At 42.4% G+C, this 21,564-nt stretch overlaps 1 protein-coding gene across 4 annotated transcripts in view; it reads left to right on the top strand.

The window, feature by feature from the left end:
- Window positions 1-1,895: 1,895 nt before the first annotated feature.
- The window catches only part of STK3 (serine/threonine kinase 3), a 111,871-nt gene continuing 92,202 nt past the window's right edge, over window positions 1,896-21,564 (top strand). For all 4 annotated transcript variants that reach the window (XR_014566960.1, XM_083749803.1, XM_083749804.1 and 1 more), the window contains exons 1-6: window positions 1,896-2,280; window positions 8,920-9,000; window positions 10,261-10,389; window positions 13,838-13,952; window positions 16,660-16,824; window positions 19,043-19,210. Coding sequence is in view for 3 of the 4 variants with exons in the window: in XM_083749803.1 (XP_083605929.1) it covers window positions 2,258-2,280; window positions 8,920-9,000; window positions 10,261-10,389; window positions 13,838-13,952; window positions 16,660-16,824; window positions 19,043-19,210 (681 nt within the window). In the remaining variant the exon portion in view is untranslated. The remainder of the gene's footprint in view (window positions 2,281-8,919; window positions 9,001-10,260; window positions 10,390-13,837; window positions 13,953-16,659; window positions 16,825-19,042; window positions 19,211-21,564) is intronic.

Below are 21,564 nucleotides of genomic sequence, written 5' to 3' on the forward strand. Positions count from 1 at the left end.
TGACACCAGAGGCAAAAGTGGGCAAAGCAATGAATGTAAAATTTATCCTTCAGGCTCAGTAGGGTAGTTTTGACAACCCTCTCTAGCCCATCCATTCATGTCAAGTGTTCAGGATCACAGCTTTTCACGTGATATTTAAAATTGATGTCAGCACTTGTATATTCTCAAAGTTTTGCTTCGGAGTATTTCAGATGACTCCTGTAACAGAGGTTTTCATACACACTCCAATCCACTGGAGAGATTAACCCCCCAAAATAATTAAGTTTTCCAGTGTGATACTTGGAGTCACTGCAATATCCGTGAAGACAGGAAGAATGCTTTTGTCAAATAGCCCTGCAACCCTGCAGGATGTGGCAGTAACTTCTTGACCAGTTTTCTTTGCTCATCCTCCCATCTCATCTCCTGAAAATCAAGCTGAATATAATTTTGCTATATGGGTGCAGTGGGGTGAGGAATGAGGTGGGGAGGAAGGCACTCTTGCTCCCATTATTCCTCTTGGAAAAGCAAGGTTTTCCAGGTTGCAACCATGGAGCCCTAAAACAGGATTAAATTGGCACAGACATTAAAAAATGAAGAAAAAACGCAAAAAACTGATCATATGTTGTACTGTACAAATTGTTAAGATGCTTAGAGATTCTTTTGTTTAAAGGTAGGACACAACTTCAGAGTAAGTTCCCTGTCAGCAAGCAGAAGCTCATTTCATCACTTAGGCAGCAGTCGTACATGCACTGAACTCAGTGGGGCTTACATTGGAGTAGAAGTGTAGCATTGCACTGTTTACACAAGATGCCAGGAAAAGTTCTGTGCCAAATTCCCCCCGGAGAAAAAGTGGACGATCCCTTTGCTCTTACACGCATGGCCAAACTTGGTCCGCCAGATGTTTTGGGACTAGAATTCCCATAATCCCTGACCACTGGTTCTGTTAGCTAGGGATGATGGGAGTTGTACTCCCAAAACTTCTGGAGGGCCAAGTTTGGCCATACCTGCTGGTCTAGCACCTTTATGAATCAGAATCTTTCTAGCACTCTCCTAAGTCTTATTTACTCGCAGAAGGGCCACTACATTCAATGAAGCTTAACTTTCCAGCAAGTGTCTGATGGTAGCTATAACTAAGGATTAACCCACCAATATATTACCATAAGATCATGGCCACTGGTCCCATCACCTCCTGGCAAATAGAAGGGGAAGAAATGGAGGCTGTGAGATTTTACTGTACTTTCTTGGGCTCCATGATCACTGCAGATGGTGACAGCAGCCACGAAATTAAAAGACGCCTGCTTCTTGGGAGAAAAGCGATGACAAACCTAGACAGCATCTTAAAAAGCAGAGACATCACCTTGCAGACAAAGGTCCGTATAGTTAAAGCTAAGGTTTTCCCAGTAGTGATGTATGGAAGTGAGAGCTGTACCATAAAGAAGGCTGATCACCAAAGAATTGATGCTTTTGAATTATGGTGCTGGAGGAGACTCTGGAGAGTCCAATGGACTGCAAGAAGATCAAACCTCTCCATTCTTAAGGAAATCAGCCCTGAGTGCTCACTGGAAGGACAAATCCTGAAGCTGAGGCTCCAATACTTTGGCCACCTCATGAGAAGAGAAGACTCCCTGGAAAAGACCCTGATGCTGGGAAAGATGGAGGGCACAAGGAGAAGGGGACGACAGAGGACGAGATGGCTGGACAGTGTTCTCGAAGCTACTAACATGCCGTAAGTTTGACCCAACTGCGGGAGGCAGTGGAACACATGTGGCCCAGAATACTACATAATCCAACATGCACCGGTTCACGCAGGGACCCTAGCGACGCAAAGGGGACCTTCCTCTCTTGCGTGCCTCCGTCATGACGCACTCTGCTCGCCACCCCCCCCCCACTCCCCTTGCGTGCCACTATAGCAAACGCTCCCGCTTCGCTTCCAGCCGACGTAAAGTGTAACTTTCTCTTCCGTCTTCTGGGTTTCCCGATTGATTTTCGGGGAGGCCAATGGCCGCTTCGCATCTCCTATGCCTCAGCCAATAGAGAGGCTGGGTGGGCGGCGCGTTCCGTCCCAAGCAGCAAAGGCCCCGTCCTGTGCGTAGCGCTGAAGTCAGGCAGCGGACGCGGCGCGAGGGGAGGGTCGCTTTTAAAGGGCCAGCTGCGGAAGGAAAGTTGTGCGGAGAGTTTCTGTTAGGTCCTGTCAGAGGGGTAGATAAACGGCGCCTCGCCTTTGGTGGGCTGTGGGGAAGGGGGGCGGGAATAATCCCAGGAGCCGCCGGCCGCAGCCATGGAGCAGGCAGCGCCCAAAAGGTAACGGCCGAGGGCCTCCCCGGTTCCCGAGAGGCCGCGGGAGCGGGCGGGGGCGAGGTTTATTTTGGGCGCAAGGGAGGAGGAGGAGGAGGAGGAGGAGGCCAGGCTAGGCCGCACCGCGCAGCTCCCGGGCGCCTCCCTTGAGCGCTCCGGCTCCTGGATCCCGGGGAGGCTTCCCTGTGGATTCGTCCCCTCTGGCCACCATTTCCTCCCCGCATCCCCCTGCTGCCAGGCCTCCCTCGGAGGAGGGATCCTGAGTGTGTGTGTGTTTCAGATGTACACTTCGCCCTCCCACATCTATTATAGCATTAGCTAAGCGTCGATGGACGCCCCATCATTGCCACAGTTTTGCTGTGTGAATGCGTGTAAATACACGTGTACATTTCCCCCTCCCCCAAGCCGATGCCCCATGTGGGAAAGCAGTGGATGCCCCATCATGTCTGTTAAACACACACAGACACACATGCACACACACAGACACACATGCACACACACAGACACACACACACACACATGCCCACTAAGAGGCATGATGGCCTGGCTCATGCCTTCCCCAGATCTCTGTGCCTCAGAGTGGCACAGGTTTGGGTTAATGTTTCCAGGTAGGCACTAGTAACGTGGGATGTGTACTTCTTGCCTTCATAGCAGGAATTGTGGCATCTCCCCCCAAGCCAGTCTTTTACTATGCTGCTTGTGGGTTTGACAGTTTGGTTAGAGGACATTAAGACATGATTGGTTTGCATTGGGTCAGTCTGATGACAATGCCGCCTCGGTGTATATAGTCTTCATAGTCCCAACAGAGGGATAAAGACCCCACACGTGGTCCCATCTGTAGTTCGTGTAGGAGTGGGGCAGAAATTAATTTCTCTCTCATACTTGCATGTACGCCACCCACTTTAGACCTCCCTGCCGGTTCTTCCCATGGGGCAGAGAGAATGTTGCATTTTCCTGAATGTCCTTCCTTTGGTCCCCTCGGAAGAGGCCTGCTGAAACATCTGACCTGTATCTTAGTGAAGGAGTGTGGGAATAGAAGTTTGGGGAATTACAGCCTGTCTGCATTATTACAAATCTTTCTGGAAGTGTGTGTATGAAACACACAATGACAGTAGGTTCTGGCTCATTGTCAAGAACATGCTTCAATTTAGGCTATTGGATTTCATTTACTCAAGTTATGGATTTAGGAGAGAGTGCTAAATTGTGAGAAATGAAATCCCTGAAGGGACAGCATCTATTAAAAAACAAAACGGTTTTGGGAATCTTGTAATACACACAACTTATTTTATATTTGAAAGATTATAGGAGGTAAAAACATACATACCCTAAAAACTATGTATACTACTGTATATATTACCTCATTGTATCTGTGCTAATCTGTTGGGTTGGGTAGATAATGATCTCAAGCTTCCCTTTCCAGCATCTACATAGGAAGCAGACTGTAGGTGTTCTGAATGCCCTGTTATGTGCACTTTCTGAGGCTGTATTGAATCTTTAAGTTGACCAGGACTAAAAACAGATTATATATTTTTTCCTGTAATTGATAGATAATAAACGTCTGTCATATTTTTGGGCTGGGGAGATGCTGATTTTAAACTGTATTCAGACAATTTCCTAGCTGTTTTTTTAGTCCAATATTGGCTACTTGGATGGCTAGTTGCTGTCCACAGATAGTATTTCCCATCACCTGCTTCCTGATCTCTTTAATGCTAGGGATTGGTGCTAGAACCTTCTGCATGCAAAGTATGTGCTCTACTATTGAGCTATGTTCTTTCCCCAACATTAAAGTAACAGCTGCAAGCTTAAAGTAACTTGCAGTGGAAAGAGGTTCAGTGATGGCTGGTGCTGTGCTCCACACATGGCTAGCAAACCCACTTTGCAATCATAGTAAGGTATGTTAGGGGTGCCAGCATTGATGCTGTTATTGTGAGAAGGCAGCCTTTTATTTAGCAACAACTTGCTTGGTAGCCATTGGTGACTAGAAGTTTTATGCAGGCGAGGAGTAGACTGACAGAGGATAGATGGAACACTTTGTTTCCCCATCCCTTTTCATACAGTGCTACCTTGGGTTACAGACGCTTCAGGTTACAGACTCCGCTAACCCAGAAATAGTAGAGCAGCTTTAGGATGAGAACAGAAATTGCACGGCCGTGGCGTGGCTGCAGTGGGAGGCCCCATCAGCTAAAGTGGTACCTCAGGTTAAGAACAGTTTCAGGTTAAGTTCTTAACCTGAGGTACCACTGTACTTGGTTTCTGTGCTAGCCATGGAAGGTTTAAAAGTAAATGAGCAGCATGCTGCTGCATGGGGAGAAATCACAGCTGCTTCTCTTCCACTCCTGTGCTAAGCCATGGCTAGGCTTAGCATTATGTCTGAACCTGGGCTTGTGGTTTGTCTCTCTGTAAAGAAACCATGCACTGTAACCAGGATTTGTTACTGGCTTACATAGGAATGGTAGATGTGGTTAGAATTATATGCAGTATAAAGTATTTTCATTTTATTTGGGGTAGAATTTGAGATTCCACCTCTTTATATTATCTTTACTTTTCATTGTGTTGTGTTATTTTACAATTGCAATGCTTAAATTATTAATCCTCAAGAGGTTTTTTTGTAGTTCATGCCTTTTTTCATCCATAAGCTTATATAAACTTCGATTCAAGGATTTTTTTTTACATTTAGGAAGAAAATATTCATTCCTGGCTTTTGTAAACATGAGAACTGCCTATGATTTCCATATATATTCTCTTCTCTTCCTATGTTTTTAAATTAAGGAAGCTGTTTGTTTTTACATGTGGTTATAAATATTCAAGTATTCATAAGCAATTTGTTCTGCTGTAGACTAGTTTTCTTAACTCCATTTCTTGGGTCAGATGCCACTTTTAATTTAAAATGAACATGGGCCAACAAATGTCTGCAACAGATCCTTGTAGTGAGCATAGAGACAGCACAGCAATTAATGGAAATTCCCCAGCTTCATTTAGAAACTAAATACAGTTTATTTTAGACTAACTTTGGCATGTAGGCTATGTTAAAAACTTCTCCCGGTTTGCATATTTTCATGTGCTGTATAAAACACAGTTTGGCCAAAGCAGATTCAAAGGATCAAATATACAAAATGATTCCCCCAAGCAAGTAAGAAGAATGAAGTTGGGTTGTAAGAAGAGGTCCAGAATGATTCCTTGGGCTCTAGTCATCTGGCAAGTCATTCCGTAAGCCTGACAGAAAAATGGGGAAATCAATGCTACATTGGACCCAGTTCTGTATGAACTGCATCAAATATATTGCAACTTCATAGAATAGATGCGGGTGACGCTGTGGTCTAAACCACTGAGCCTAGGGCTTGCCGATCGGAAGGTTGATGGTTTGAATCCCCGCAACGGGGTGAACTCCTGTTGCTCGGTCCCAGCTCCTGCCAACCTAGCAGTTTTAAAGCACGTCAGAGTGCAAGTAGATAAATAAGTACTGCTCCGGCGAGAAGGTAAACGGCGTTTCACCAGAAGCGGCTTAGTCATGCTGGCCACATGACCCAGAAAAACTGTCTGCGGACAAAGGTTGGCTCCCTTGGCCAGTAAAGTGAGATGAGCGCCGCAACCCCAGAGTTGTTCGAGACTGGACTGTCAAGGGGCCTTTACTTTTTTACCTTGGTTCTCGAACTGAATTCGTTCTGGAAGTATGTTCGACTTCCAAAACATTAAAAAACCAAGGCACGGCTTCTCATTGGCTGATTGGCCCCAGAAACAATGCTAACAGCCAAAACGGATGTTCAGCTTCTGAAATACATTCGTAAACACTTACTTACTTCTGGGTTTGCGGCATTTGGGAGCCAATTTGTTCGTCAACTAAGCCATTTGGGAACCAAGGTACCACTGTAACTCAGCTGGAATTTTTTTTGTGTGAATTTGAATCTGCTGCTTCCCAAGAGGTGCAAGGTTTCAGAGCCACCACTTCCACTGGTAAAATAATGTAGATTGTTAAAATAGGTACAGTGCCGTATAGTCCTTATGTGTGGTGCTTTTGTAGTAAGAGATAAGGATATTTTCTTCTTTTTGAAGAGATGAGGTATTGAATCTGTGACAAAGGAATTTCTTCAAGTCAATATAGTGAGTGTTAGGTTGATTTTCCAGACCTGTATATAATTTTATATATTAAAAGTCCCAAAGCTATTTACGCTATATATAATACAACAAAACACAATAAAATTTATTAAAGAATGCAGAAATTCAGTTCAGTAACAATTATAAAAGCACCCAGATGTGGGATTTGGGCCCTGATCATGTTACTTTTTTACATGTAAAATCCTCTGCATACGCTTATAGAATATTAATATGTGAACATAGCAAAGATTTGTTTGTGAAATGTGTTATATGGCATACTGATTAAAGAGCTGTGGTTGGTTTTTCCACCCCCCAAAAAGTATAAAACTGAGGACAACCATGGTTTTTAGGAAGCTGCCTTATATGAGGTCCAGTTTATTTGTCCAAATAGCCCTCTGGTTACGTCCTTAATTCGTTCCGGAGGTCCATTCTTAACCTGAAATTATTCTTAACCTGAAGCACCACTTTAGCTAATGGGGCCTCCTGCTGCCGTCGTGCCGCTGCCGCACAATTTCTGTTCTCATCCTGAAGCAAAGTTCTTAACCCGAGGTACTATTTCTGGGTTAGCGGAGTCTGTAACCTGAAGCGTATGTAACCTGAAGCATATGTAACATGAGGTACCACTGTACTACACTGTACTATGCATGGTAGTGACTCTTCCATCACCACCTGGAAATGGCAGGGATTGACTTGATGCATGCAAAGCATGTGCTTTGGTAAAGAGCTCCATTTGTCACCAACTTAATCGTGAAGTGGCCCTGATCTGATCTCCACTAGACCACACAGGCTCTCTTGAATTTTTTTTTTCATTTTTATGTCCATTACTGCATATCACACATGTGAATGAACAGAAATAGTGTTCCTTAAATAAAACGACAAAGTAAATGTTAAATTTAAAGGTTTGGATACAAAAACTGTGAGTAGTTGGATAAAATGTTCTGTTGCTGTTCCATGGACTTTTGTATTAGTAGAGCACACACTCTTGCAGCCTGGGAAAACAAACATTGCCATATATTAGGGTAGAAATCCTTGAGCATCAAGAGACAATTGCAGCTTGGTTGGCTGGCAGCCAGCTTGGAATGGTAACACACTGGCAATAATCTGCCATCCTTTTCCTTTTTTAAAATCAAAGCACCATGTTGTGATAAGATTGCATTGTTATGTGGGCAGGACTGGGTAGTATTATAGAAGAAGCATCTCAGCTCTTTGTACTGTTTCTGAATGTTCATATATCTTATACAACTTGCAAGGGGATTTCAGGCAAAATTTTCATTGGTTGATTTCTTCAATTAGCTTCATTTTTGATCAACTTAGCTTCCTGATTTCATGAGGGAACTTGCAATACAGAAGGCAAATATATGCGTTGGGGACTTAGTGATGCATGTACATGAAAGGGAAATTATACCAATGGGATGACTGTTCTTCTGTCTTTGCTTTTTCCTTGGACAGATGTTTCTTCCTCCACTGCTGCCTCCTCAAACCAAGACCCCTACTGTACAGTTCCCCTTTCCATGTTTGGCCCTCATTCAACTCCTTAACACTTGAAAACCCTAGTTCTCATTTTAAAACCAACATAAAAGATTAACTGGATACACACTGTTAGAGCTAGCTAGTTTCTGGTCATCAGTAAACAAAGTGCAACTCTGTAGCTCTGTGCTATTATTGTACTAGTTTTTTAGTTGTCATCTCTCTCTCTCTCCCCCCCCCCCCCGCTCTTATGAAGCACGAAAGCAGACTACAATTTCCTCATCTTCGATTGGGAGGGTCTCCCCACTCCAGACATTTGAATTTGAATTTCTGGTGGTAACTAAGACTCATCTGGCAGCTGCTTCAAGTGTTCAGTTTAATCATTTTACAAAATAGGCTCTCACCTTTTCTGGGACTGGAAGTATAACGTTAAGATACTCACAGAACAGGGCTGGAGAAAATATTGAGATTGAACTGTTCTGTCCTGCGTGTCCAGAACATGACTCTTTTGTAAGAATTGAAGAGCAAAGGAGGTTCTAGAACTTCTGGGTATGAGGTTAGACAGACTCAGTATAATGCCTTTCTGTAGAGGATACAGTGGTACCTCTGTTTGCAAACGGGATCCGTTCTGGAGGCCCGTTCGCAACATGAGCAGAACGCAACCCGGAGCGGCGTGTCTGTGCATGTGCGGGTCATGATTCACCACTTCTGGACATGCGCGTGACGTCATTTTGCACATCTGCGCATGCGTGAGCTGCGAAACCTGGAAGTAACCCTTTCTGGTACTTCCGGGTCACCGCAGGACGTATCCTGAAAGAACATAATAATCATTAAACAGCATTGCAAGCAAGTTCCAACATCTCACTAGCCTATACACTCTCCCAACCCACCCACACATTCCTGTGTGCCCCAGGTTGGGAACCATGGATCTAGGGGGTGTGCAGGGGAGGAGAAGGAGAAAATGTTCTGTTGCACAAGGAAAAATCCTTGCATATTTGCACAGTGCTTTGTTGAATATGACCCAGTGAATCTACAATAAGAAATCGCAAATCACTAATTTTTGTTTATTTAAAATATTTTTGATAGCAAACTGAAAAAGCTAAGCGAAGACAGCTTGACTAAACAGCCTGAAGAAGTATTTGATGTATTGGAGAAGCTCGGTGAAGGGTATGTATTACTTATGTGCTGCAGAGAGGTGGGATGGTTGGGAAGACTCTAAACAAAACATTGCACAAACGCAGACAAGAATAGTACAACTGACTTAGAGCTGGAAAAGCTTCTTTATTTGGACTAGTGCCCACAGCCAAGAAATATTTTGGAGCTGTGGGAAAGCTCCATATTACCCATGTGAGTGGAACAATGCTCTGATATGGATTTAAAAATAAAAAATAAAATGAAAACACAATTTGGTGATTTTGAGTGGAAAAGGGGCTAGTTATCTTTTCTCCTGTTAGCCATGCTTATGTTCCAGATTGCATTTCTTCTTCCTCCACCCCCACAACTCTTTTCCTTTGCATGCTTCTAAACAGGTGTTTTGCCACTTAAGTCAACTTCTGTTTGCTGTCATAGCTGAAACTGCCACTATGTGACCTCCCTATCCTCCTTTCTCTTTCAAACATCAACAAGACCTACTGCAGGTTAACTAGCATTTCTCACAGAGCAAGGGAATATGTTAATGCTCACACTCTACTGCAGGCATAGGCAAGCTCTGCCCTCCAGATGTTTTGGCACTACAATTCCCATCATCCCTGACCACTGGTCCTGCTAGGTAGGGATGATGGGAGTTGTAGTCCCAAAACATCTGGAGGGCCGAGTTTGAGGAAGCCTGCTCTACTGAAAAAGCATTGAATGAGGCCTCTTTCACTGGCAGCAATTTGCTATGTGGGTGTCGGTTCCATTTAAGAAAACGATGTACTTCCTAAAATCAAGGAATACTATTGAGATCTTTATATTCATTACTTCTATTGCACAATTCTGTGGTTGCTCCCCATTTGTGGAATCCTCTCCCTAGGAAGGCTCGCCTGGCACTTAAGGCGCCAGGCGAAAACATGCCTCTTCTCCCAGGCCTTTGGCTAATTAAACAATCTATGGCTTCTTAAACTGTGTCTGTGTGTGTGTGTGTGTGTGTGGGAGGGCTTATTGCTTTTGTTTGTTACTATGCTGTGCATTTTTATGTTTTTATATTGTAAGCCACCCTGTGATCCTCAGATAAAAGGCAGTAAAGAAAACAAGCAAACAAACAAACAAACAAACAAACAAACAAACAAACATTTAAAGCCAGGGCATCCTGTTTTAGAGGCATGTGAAAATGAAGCCTCCACAACGAACAAATGTGGCTTTTGCATTAACTTTTTATAGGTTGGTTTGAATGAACTGCAATTTTGTTATTCAGAGCTTAAATTAGTTGGAATCTGTTTTCTTTTCTAGGTCTTATGGGAGTGTATTTAAAGCCATTCATAAAGAATCTGGGCAAGTAGTGGCAATTAAGCAAGTCCCTGTTGAATCAGATCTGCAGGAAATTATTAAGGAAATTTCTATAATGCAACAATGTGACAGGTATGTAGTACATACTTATTGTGAGAGCTCTTCTGTCTTTTTTTTTTAATGCCTACAATATTTGATAGTGTAAGTTTGAATCTGCTGAGAATTTCAAGCTGAAGTTCAAAGTCTCCTTTAAAGTCTTCACAGTTCAGTTATGAGAAATGTAGATGTTTTATTGGGTTTTTAATCTTGCTACACGCCTTTCCTACCTACTGGCTAATGCAGTTGGGCGAGTGGAAGAGGACAGATGCATCCTTTCTTCTTTCTTTGAAGTATTTTTATGCCTTGGTACTGACTCTGGTGCCCTGACAAAGCTTGATCATGTTTCATGTTCGTTATTTATTTATGGATAAATTACTGTATTGCTGAATGAAGGAAAAATATTCTCAAAGGCTATACGCACAAAAGTGCAAAGATCAAAAGAACATAGAACAAAGTTGCATGGTAGGGTAGAAATGTGTAAACAAAATTGTTTTAAGCTGACTTCTAAGGCTGAACACAGAGGGCCCCTGTCTAATATACAAAAGCAATGAATTCCACAGTTCATCTCAGAATTGACACCAGGTAGTTACAGTTCAGGTTAGATGCAAGGTAAATATTGGAATGAAACGAATAGTGGACCAGTTTGTTTATATTTAAAGAAAGGTTTCCTTGAAGAATGCTGTTTAGCACAGCAAGTATGGTGATGTATGAATACATAAATACTGTCTAGGAAACTTGCTTGCAGGGTGGTCAACAAAAAATCCCAATCTCCCTTTCCATTAATCAGTGATATAGTGGAGTCCACTACGCCTCATTTGTGGTCTTCCTTAGTAGTGGTGCATGGGTGTCTCTGTTTTTGAGAGGGCATTGAATAGATTTCCTTGGACTAAGAAGCTGGAAATATGTCTGGAGTAGTTTGAGCAAAGAGGATATCCTCCTTCAAATAAATGTTTACAGTCTGCCCTATCTCATGGATTGAGAGCAGCTCGTATCTTGGTGTAGGCTCCTGTGTTTGAATTTTTCTTCAGCTGCTTTGAGGATTCTATTTAGCTAGCAAAGGCAAGGCAGAGGAGCCAAGCATCAAGATGCTGGAACTCCTTTAAACTATACTGCAGTTATTCACTGGAGATGAGAGCTTTGGTTCTTCAGATGAGGCAGTAAGAGGGATTAAGTGGGGTTTCCATCTATGCAGAAGGTTGGCAGTGATAGGTAGATAAGGGTGTGCCCTTAGTAAAATATTTGTGAATCACTCCCTTGTAAAATATTTGTGTGGAGAATACCTCCCTTTCTTTAGAGGCTTGCTTTTTTATCAGCGAAGATCTTTATGGACAAATGCAAATGCCCCAAAACACACAGTAGTTAAAGTAAGACTAACTGACCTGAATTAGAAGATTGCAAGAATGTTGCTCAGCTCTAAATATTTAAATATCATATATACTTCGGCAGGCTTTTATCATTTGTTTTTATTGCAGTTTGTTAATCTTTAGTGTAAGGTCTTCAGAATTTGTTATGGAGATTGTCCCAAAATATTGTATCCTAGGAATAGCACAATTGTAAGGGGCAAGGTTTAAAGTCTGTCATATATCGCTGATAAGGATGAAATGGGATTTTATGATGTATTTATTCAGAGTTTGGTAGATCTCCGGGTTGGATTTGGATGGAGATGTCCTGTTGACACTATGTCAGTAGTAGTAGTTGTGCTTAACTCAGTAGTGGTGAGAGATAAAAGTTAAGCACTAAAATCTAGAGGCAACGAGAGCTCCTTGACCTAGGGAGAAAAGGAAGTCTTAAACTCTCTTAAGCAAAGAGACTAATGCAGTGTGGTGGCACTTTGTATTTAAAATTCCTAATTAATGGAGATAATTTCCCTATGAATAGATTGTAATATTGTCTTGTATGTTCAAATACATATTTTATGGGGCTTTTTAGATACAGTTACCTTAATCAGGTGACATTTAATATAGTGCAGAAGCAGGTGTCTGTAAGTGGATCGCTTGCTGCTTGGGAGTATGAATAAAAAAGAGGGGTTACATATGAAGTTCCCCCTGGGAATGAATATGTAGCGCCAAGCAAATGGTTGCCATTATACATGCTCATGCTTTTAACCAACAATTTGGCTGGCAAGCATGAGCAGTAAGATGTAGATTGGGGGCAGGAACATATTGGCTTGTATCTAAGCATTGGTGTTTTGTGAGCTCAAGGGCTTTTGATACAGTGAAGGTGGCCATTGATGGAAGAGGCTTGGGAGGTGATTTTTGCTAATTTCCCCCTCCCCTTGTAGCCTTCATTGTCCCTGAAAATTTGTTATGAAGGGTTGGGGGACCAACCAGAACAGATTTTTCTGGGATCTGCTGGGGAAACCAGAATTAGGATTCTTTTTCTTCTCTTCTAGTTTGGTATGTGACATGGGTGGGGAACATTTTTCAGCTTGAGGGCCACATTCCCTTCTGGGGGCCTTGGAGAATGGAGCTGGGGGAAATGTGGGTAGAGCAATGAATATGATTTGCACCTTCTACCCGGTGCTTTTTTCTGGGGGTAAGCAGGTGTACGCATACCCCTAAACATTTATTGAATCTTTGTCCTTTGTCCAGTATTTATTTTTCCTGATTTGAACTATAAAATGGTGTTTTCTTGAGTCAAAATGAGAGTACCCCTAAACATTTTTAAAGAAAAAAAAGCACTGCTTCTACCATAGGCTAGTTTCTACAGTCACATGACCCTCTCTGTTCGTCATCTAGGCAGGCAGGCAGGCAAGTAGGCAACTTTATCAGAATTCAAGGATTCATTCTGGCCAGGCAGAAACACTGAAGGAGGCTTGTGAGGTGTGTGGCCTCTGGAGAAAATCCTGAGGCCTCGAGAAATGCTTATAGAGAGGCCTAGGAGGCCTGAGTGTGTAACTTTTTTATTCATATACAAAAATGGCAAGCGGTTATCTATTTTGCAAAGGACGCAGGTGGCGCTGTGGTCTAAACCACAGAGCCTAGGACTTGCCGATCAGAAGGTCGGCGGTTTGAATCCCCGCGATTGTCCCAGCTCCTGCCAACCTAGCAGTTCGAAAGCATTTCAAAGTGCAAGTAGATAAATAGGTACTGCTCCGATGGGAAGGTAAATGGCGTTTCCGTGCGCTGCTCTGGTTCGCCAGAAGCGGCTTAGTCATGCTGGCCACATGACCCGGAAGCTGTACACTGACTCCCTCGGCCAATAAAGCGAGATGAGCACCGCAACCCCAGAGTCGGCCACGACTGGACCTAATGGTCAGGGGTCTCTTTACCTTTACCTATCTATTTTGCACTCTTAATTATTAGCACGTGCACCAACATCTTTAGTTCTGTTTTCTAAATCCTATCATAAAACTCAGGCAGCTGCTTGGAAAAATGATACCAAGCTCTGATTCTAGCAAAATTTATCCTGGACACTACTGCTTCTTAATATTCTTGACGGTTCACATCTGTATGTTGATAACCCATGTTTTTGTGTTCAGCCCTTATGTTGTCAAGTACTATGGCAGCTATTTTAAGAACACAGACCTGTGGATTGTTATGGAGTACTGTGGAGCTGGTTCCGTCTCGGACATAATTAGATTACGTAATAAAACGGTAAGTGTTTAATTATTTTTTTTATAAAATATTGTTACTTTTGCAGTTGTTTGCATGCCTAAAAACAGTGTTCCCAACAAAGATTTATTTACTTGAGGAGGATGTTCATAAGGGCCCCATACTTTCCCTGTTTACTTTTATATTAGTTGTTAGTGATAGTGATTCTCCTGCTGCTGTTTAAAGTACAATAACATGCCATGACAGAGTCTAATAATCTTTTCAGACCACGTCTAATAAAAATGTAAGAATTTTATGAAAGGGAAATATGATTTATCCACTGTTTTTTTTAGAGAACCACAGACTTAACCTTGGCAAAATCATATTACTAGTATATACCAACATGTCAGAGGAGTAAGGCTGAGTCTCTTGGGTTGCTGGAATATGAAGCAGCCCTGCATCAACCAATTTTCATGGCTGTTTTATAAGGAAGAAGATATTCTCTCTCTTTTATGTGGTGTTCAAGCTGTAGAGGACATTAAAGTAAAAAACCGTATTTGTGGGCTGGTAGGAACATGAACTGGGATGCATAAAGTAGGAATTTGAGTCTGAGAAGCTGATGCTCAGTCAGTGGTTGTGATCCTGACTCAGGAGGGTCATGGAAGGGGCAGACTGGCAAGAGAGGAAACCCTTTGCTAGCGAGGAGTTGCAAGAATTAGCTGCTAGGATGAGGGTGCAAATTCAGTTGTATTTATAAGCTGATGTTCATTATTAACATTAACATTTATATTTATTGCCAGGCTGATATTTTAAAAGTTTAAAGATCATAAACTTTCAATGAACAGATTCTGACTGTAGTTCATAAGCTATTTGGCTCTTAGACCTTTGCTTTTAAATGTGAACTTCACTGGAAAAAACACACGCATTACATTTGGATGTCAGTGCTTGTTCTTGAGTTCCAATCATAGTTTGGAGAAAAACAAACCATGGACGTGGGTTCCTCTGTCAGGACCTGCTATCTACCATTAAACCATGGTTTATTTAAAACAATGACTTATTGTTACCCATAAACCAGACCTGTATCTAGTTCAGAATGATAGTTTTACCTTTTCTCCTCTCTTAATTCTCTTTAAAATTATTTGTTATGGTAAAATACAAAATCAGTTTGTCCTCCTTTCTTTCCTATTGCTGATTATCCATGAAGTAAATAATGAAACTATTAGAAAATACCTAGTAGAAGTAAACTCAGTGCCAACAATTTTAGTTTAGTCAAGAATTTCATAGAATCATAGAGTTGGAAGGGACCCTGAGGGTCATCTAGTCCAATCCCATGCAATGCAGGAATCTCAACTAAAGCATCCATGATAGATGCCCCCCAACCTCTGTTTAAAAACCTATAAGGATGGAGAGTCCGCTTGAGACATGCTTGAGTGTTGTGGGAAGAAAGAAAATGATGGACTGACTGGTTTATGATTTCATATTTAGAAGCACATGTATTATATCCGTCACAAGGAATTGGAGCTTAGAAGTCAGACTGGCCTTGCAGCACACATATGACTAGGAAGGACTGAGCCTCTTCTCACATTTCCAGTCATATTTCTTCTATATAGCTGTCCATGGATATGTCCTCACAGACTAGTGTTTCCTAAGTGCAGCCACCAGAATCGGTGTGGTTGTGAGCTCAGTCCTGTGGTCCTGTGTCTTGGAGGCCGTGTGCTAGTCAGAATCCTAGCAACATAGTATATACTTAGATTTTCACAGTCTGACTTCTGGTGGAAGCATCCTAAGGCTGAAGGAAGATGTCCTGAAAATGTGGGTCTTCATAGTTAGGCCATGAATGCTGTAATCAGAGATGGAGCAGTTCAACAATCTAGACGGTTGAAAATGGCATTACTTGTATTTTAATGACGCACATGGATTTGGGGTAGTATTTGGGCACTGTTTTATCTATTCATTTGCTGCCCTATAATCTTCTCAGGGCAGTTTACAACAGAGATAAAACTATTAAAGCTATGTACAATAAATCAACAAAACACATTAAAAATGCATAAAAAAGACGGGCCATATAAAACTTATTTTAAAGCAGCAATATATTAAAAATTTTGGGGTGGTGGGAATAAAAAAATGCTTGTTGCTGAATGTGTTCAAGGTTCTTAGTATCTACCTTAAGTAGATCCTAAAGTTTAGTCAGGTGTATAGAGAAAGCTGATCCTTCAGGTACCCCAGCCCTAAGCAATAAAGGACCTTAAAGATCAAAACCAGCAATTCAAACTCTATTGCAGTCAGTAAATACACAACCCAAAGGGCATATTGTCAGAAAAGTTTGTAATACAATCCTGTTTTGATAAATTGGGGAGACAGGGAGAATTGTACCTATAACAAAATAAAACACAAGCCAGGCTTTGAGTACATTACAAACTCTTACACTCACTTTTCATGTCCTGTTTGTTTAGGTCCTCCGTCCACAGTCTTTTTTTGTGGGACTTCTGCTCCTGTTTGATGCTTGTTGATTTTTGTGGGATCTAATTCATGTTTGAGGAGGTCAAGCCATGTGGATTGGATTGCAGGAGTGGGACCTTGATTGGGGGTCTTGCTTTCTGTATTTGTAAAACATTTTGCATAACCTTATGCATGCCATATAAATAATAATTATAAGGCAGTTTGCATAATTTTGTGTTACAGTTTCTCAGTCTTTCAAATTGTTTACGTAAGTGTGTAATCAGTGTGTGTACACACAGAAGAAAAAAATGTTATTTATGTTTCTCCATAGCTTACAGAAGATGAAATTGCAACCATTCTTAAATCTACGCTTAAAGGACTTGAATATTTGCATTTCATGAGAAAAATACATAGAGATATAAAGGCTGGAAACATTCTCTTAAACACCGAAGGGCATGCTAAATTAGCTGACTTTGGAGTGGCTGGACAGTTAACTGTAAGTATAAAGTGTATGGGTAGAGTCATATTTTATAAATATGCACTGCACTTCCTACAGTCTGCTGTAGGGAGAGAATGAGCTTTTTCCCATTTGAAAGGTGCAGTTAATTTGGCAGTCTTTGCTTACTGAAGTCAGCTTTTCTTGTATGTGCCTTTTGAATCTTGTCTCAACAGTGTCCTGCAGAGCTTTTGAACAGTTGGTTGAGCCCAGACTTTTTGTTATGCTCAGAGCATGTGTTGAACCATTCACAGAACCAGTCCCGCATGTGTCACTTGGCTGGGAAAGTAATGTGAACAAAATAGTTCGGTGGTTTGCCTTTAGAGATGGAGGCCTAACTTCTGACAATACTTGCTCTATCCAAGTTGCAAATAGACCGTGTACGCTTCAGGTTACAGACTCCGCTAACCCAGAAATAGTACCTCGGGTTAAGAACTTTGCTTCAGGATGAGAACAGAAATCGTGTTCTGGCAGCATGGCAGCAGCAGGAGGCCCCATTAGATAAAGTGGTGCTTCAAGTTAAGAACAGTTTCAGGTTAAGCACGGACCTCCGGAATGAATTAAGTACTTAACATGAGGTACCACTATGTGTACACACACACACACACACACACACATATATACACACACACACACACACACACACACACACTACCTCTGTGTGTAATTGCAATACAGTGGTGCCCCGCAAGACGAATGCCTCGCTAAACGAAAAACCCGCAAGACGAAAGGGTTTTCCGATTTTTTAGCGGCTTCGCAAGATGAATTTCCCTATGGGCTTGCTTCGCAAGACGAAAGCCCATAGGGAAATCTCCGGAGACAGCGGGAAAGCGCAGCGCGCCTTCTCCTCTGTTCCCGGACCTGTCTTGAAGACTTGCGGTGGGAGGAAGGTTTTCCTCCCCACCGCCAACATTCAGAAGGCTGTTCTGAAGGCTGGCGGTGGGAAGAAAAGCCCTTCTCCCCCGCCAGCCTTCAGAAGAGTTCCCGCCTAGGCTGCGGATAGCAGCCTGCTGCCCCGCGCGAGGGGCGCTCTTAAGCAGAGCGCCCCTCGTGCGGGGCAGACATTCGCTGCTTGGGGAGCCCTCTGGACCTCTTCTGGAGGCGGGCGGCAAAAGTCTTTGTCCCCCCTGCCTGCCTTCCTGGGGGCTTTTAAATTGCCCCGGGACAGCGGAGAATTCATCCGCTGTCCCGGGGCGATTTTAAAATGCTGGCTTCGCTTCCGCCCGCCAGCATTTTAAGATCGCCCCGGGACAGCGGAGAAGTCTCCGCTGTCCCGGGAAGGCAGGCGGGGGGAAGCAAAGACTCCCCCCCCCCCGCCGGCCTTCAGAAGAGGTCGGGGGACAGACTGTCCCCGGACCTGGTCTGAAGGCGGTTTCCATAGGAACGCATTGATTGATTTCCAATGCATTCCTATGGGAAACCGTGCTTCTCAAGACGAAAAACTCGCAAGATGAAAAGACTTGCGGAACGAATTAATTTCGTCTTGCGAGGCACCACTGTATGTGCTTACAGAAAATGTGCATCTAAGCACACAAAAATTACAGTCATATGCACCAGGGCATTGGGACTGGCTACAGCTCTCTACGCAAATACATCTGCCACCATATAATGTATGAAGCATCCTAAATATCTGATCCCACATTCAACTTCAACAGTCCATAATCCAGTGTATTTTTCAGTACAGTGGTACCTCGGGTTAAGTACTTAATTCGTCCCGGAGGTCCGTACCTAACCTGAAACTGTTCTTAACCTGAAGCACCACTTTAGCTAACGGGGCCTCCTGCTGCTGCCACGCAGCCGGAGCACGATTTCTGTTCTCATCCTGAAGCAAAGTTCTTAACCTGAAGCACTATTTCTGGGTTAGCGGAGTCCGTAACCTGAAGCGTATGTAACCTGAAGCATATGTAACCCGAGGTACCACTGTATATACACATAAACATGTGTAATGTGTGAAAAAACTGCATGTGTTTGCGGCTTCAAATATTAATTATTGAAGGCACAAACATGGCCTCCAGAACATTGTATTAGACTCTTTTGTACCTATCTAAAATAAGGCTGTTTTCCTTGGAAATATGTCTTTTAGGAGAAAGTGCATTGCTGAGCTTTCTTGAGGCACTGGTGTTAAGTTCAGTTGCACAGATTCCATGTGATATTATAATGGGAGAGAGAGATGAAAAAACATTGAGAGATGTTAAGCTTCTTAATAATGTCATTACAGGATACAATGGCAAAACGCAACACTGTCATAGGTACTCCCTTTTGGATGGCTCCAGAGGTAATACAAGAGATTGGTTATAATTGTGTGGCAGACATCTGGTCCCTTGGCATTACCTCAATAGAAATGGCAGAAGGAAAGCCTCCGTACGCTGATATACACCCAATGCGGGTAAGAATCATACACAGTGACTTTGTTATTAATTACACGCTGTATAATGTTGCTCATTGGAAAAGTGGAACAAGTGGTTACATTGGTCATCTTGAGGTGATTGGAACTACAGCTGAATGTCCAGTTGCTATTTCGATTGGAGATTTAAAACTAAACTGCTGTGAGTAAAGTGTAAATCTTATAGTGGTAGAAGGCACTAAAATAAGTTATGCTGCACAACATTTAATATAGTCCAAAAGTGATCATTTACTTCATGTCGTTCAATAGGCAACTGTTGCTGTTAATGACATGGTTTAAAATCTTAAGTTTAATTACACTTGCTGCTTTGATTTCCCCCCAAAAGACAGCTACTGTCGCCAAGGATATTTTGATGTTTGCTTATCTAATGATTCTGCTCTTTGGGGCATTTTAGGAGTTAATCACTTTTGCACAGGGGTGGAGAACCTGTTTCTCTCCAGATGTTATTGGATTAGAACTCCCATTATTCCTGGCCATTGACCATGCTGGATGGTGCCATAAGGGGAGTTAGAGTCCAAAAACATATTGAGTTTAGAACAAGAATTAAATACAGAGTAGTTTAATGTTTTCATATTTCATATTTTAGTGGCTACATCCTTTGCTTTCTTTTTTTAAAAAGTGATGGGTCTTATATCTATGCGATGTCACCTCTTTTGTTTCAATAGGAAACAAACAAAGCTGTAACTATGGACATACTATGCATGATATAATTAATTGTAAACCTGGCACTGTGGGTAAAACCTCAGTTGTGGGTAAAACTATGAGTACAGGGTATCCAGGCCTTGGGCCTGGAGCAGAGTGAGACACAAATGCGCCACTGATTAAAAGTAATGCACAGCCATTATAAGGTGCCCCAGTCACAGAGGGATCCTCTCCCTCAGAAGCAGAGAAGATAATGGATTGTGCAATTACAGTCTTATTAGAAAGGGCAACAGACAGTTCTAATTCCAGCCCCAGTTCCATTTATGCTGAGAACCTTTCAGCCACTCATAATTTTCCAAGTAATAGTTGTCTCTATAGTTGAACTGATGTGATAGGGATAGCTAATGGACAGTAGCATTTGATTCAATTTTTAAGCCTATTAGATCTCAGCAGCATCGTAACTAAATTTAGTCAGAGAGGACTGTGTTGCAAAGATGTTCTCCATTGCTTGAAAAGATAACAACTGTGGACCAATCTCAATGAAGTTTTGGCCTACAAGGAACCTGACTGATGCCATCGTGCTACATGCATTCACCCGACTCTTTGAAAGTACCAGTACAGAGAGACAAAATTGAACTGAGAAGAAAATGAATGTCTGATCTAAGTAACAGTAACCACTTTTAAGTGGTTTTAATTCACATTTCGAGGGACGCGGGTGGCGCTGTGGGTAAAACCTCAGCGCCTAGGGCTTGCCGATCGCATGGTCGGCAGTTCGAATCCCTGCGGCGGGGTGAGCTCCCGTCTTTCGGTCCCAGCTCCTGCCCACCTAGCAGTTCGAAAGCACCCCTAAGTGCAAGTAGATAAATAGGTACCACTTTATAGCGGGAAGGTAAACGGCGTTTCTGTGTGCTGCGCTGGTGCTGGCTCGCCAGAGCAGCTTCGTCACGCTGGCCACGTGACCCGGAAGTGTCTCCGGACAGCGCTGGCCCCCGGCCTCTAGAGTGAGATGAGCGCACAACCCTAGAGTCGTACACAACTGGCCCGTACGGGCAGGGGTACCTTTACCTTTACCTTTATTTACTGCCTGTTATTATTATTATTTATGTGTGCATGGAATGTGAAAAAGGCAGTGCAGCTGCTACTTTTGATGGCACTGAAAATGCATAGGCAATCTGTATTTCTGGCTTTTTGGTGATATCCTTGATCATTCCAGCTTGTCAAGGGATCAGCTGCGAAAAAGGATATTCCATCACTCATGCGTCTTGTTAAAGGTAATGGTGTGTATTTTGTAGTGGGTGAACTGAGTTTGGAACTTGAACTATTAATTATCTTACAGAAGCAGCTGATTTTTCTTATATAATGAAGCTATTTTGGTCTTATGTTTAGAGTGAAAAGGAAACATTTTTTTAATGATTTTTGAATCTTAAAGAAATATGTGCCCTTATTCTTGGAGACATAATGATTAGTGATGACTACAACGGCTTCTTTAAATTTAATGATATCATCCTCATTACATCTGGGATAACTTTGACATAATTGCTTGTAGTTGCACTTGGTAATGAAAGGTACGAGCTTAAATTATCGGAGAATATTTTCTAAGCATAATAGCTGCTTTTAAACTAAGGGTTAGTGTTTTAACTTGACAGAATGTGAATATTTGTAATGCTTGTAATCAGTCGTATTAAATCAAAAGG

Source organism: Podarcis gaigeae, assembly GCF_964106915.1.
Source record: "Podarcis gaigeae genome assembly, chromosome: 7".
Lineage (NCBI taxonomy): Eukaryota > Metazoa > Chordata > Lepidosauria > Squamata > Lacertidae > Podarcis > Podarcis gaigeae.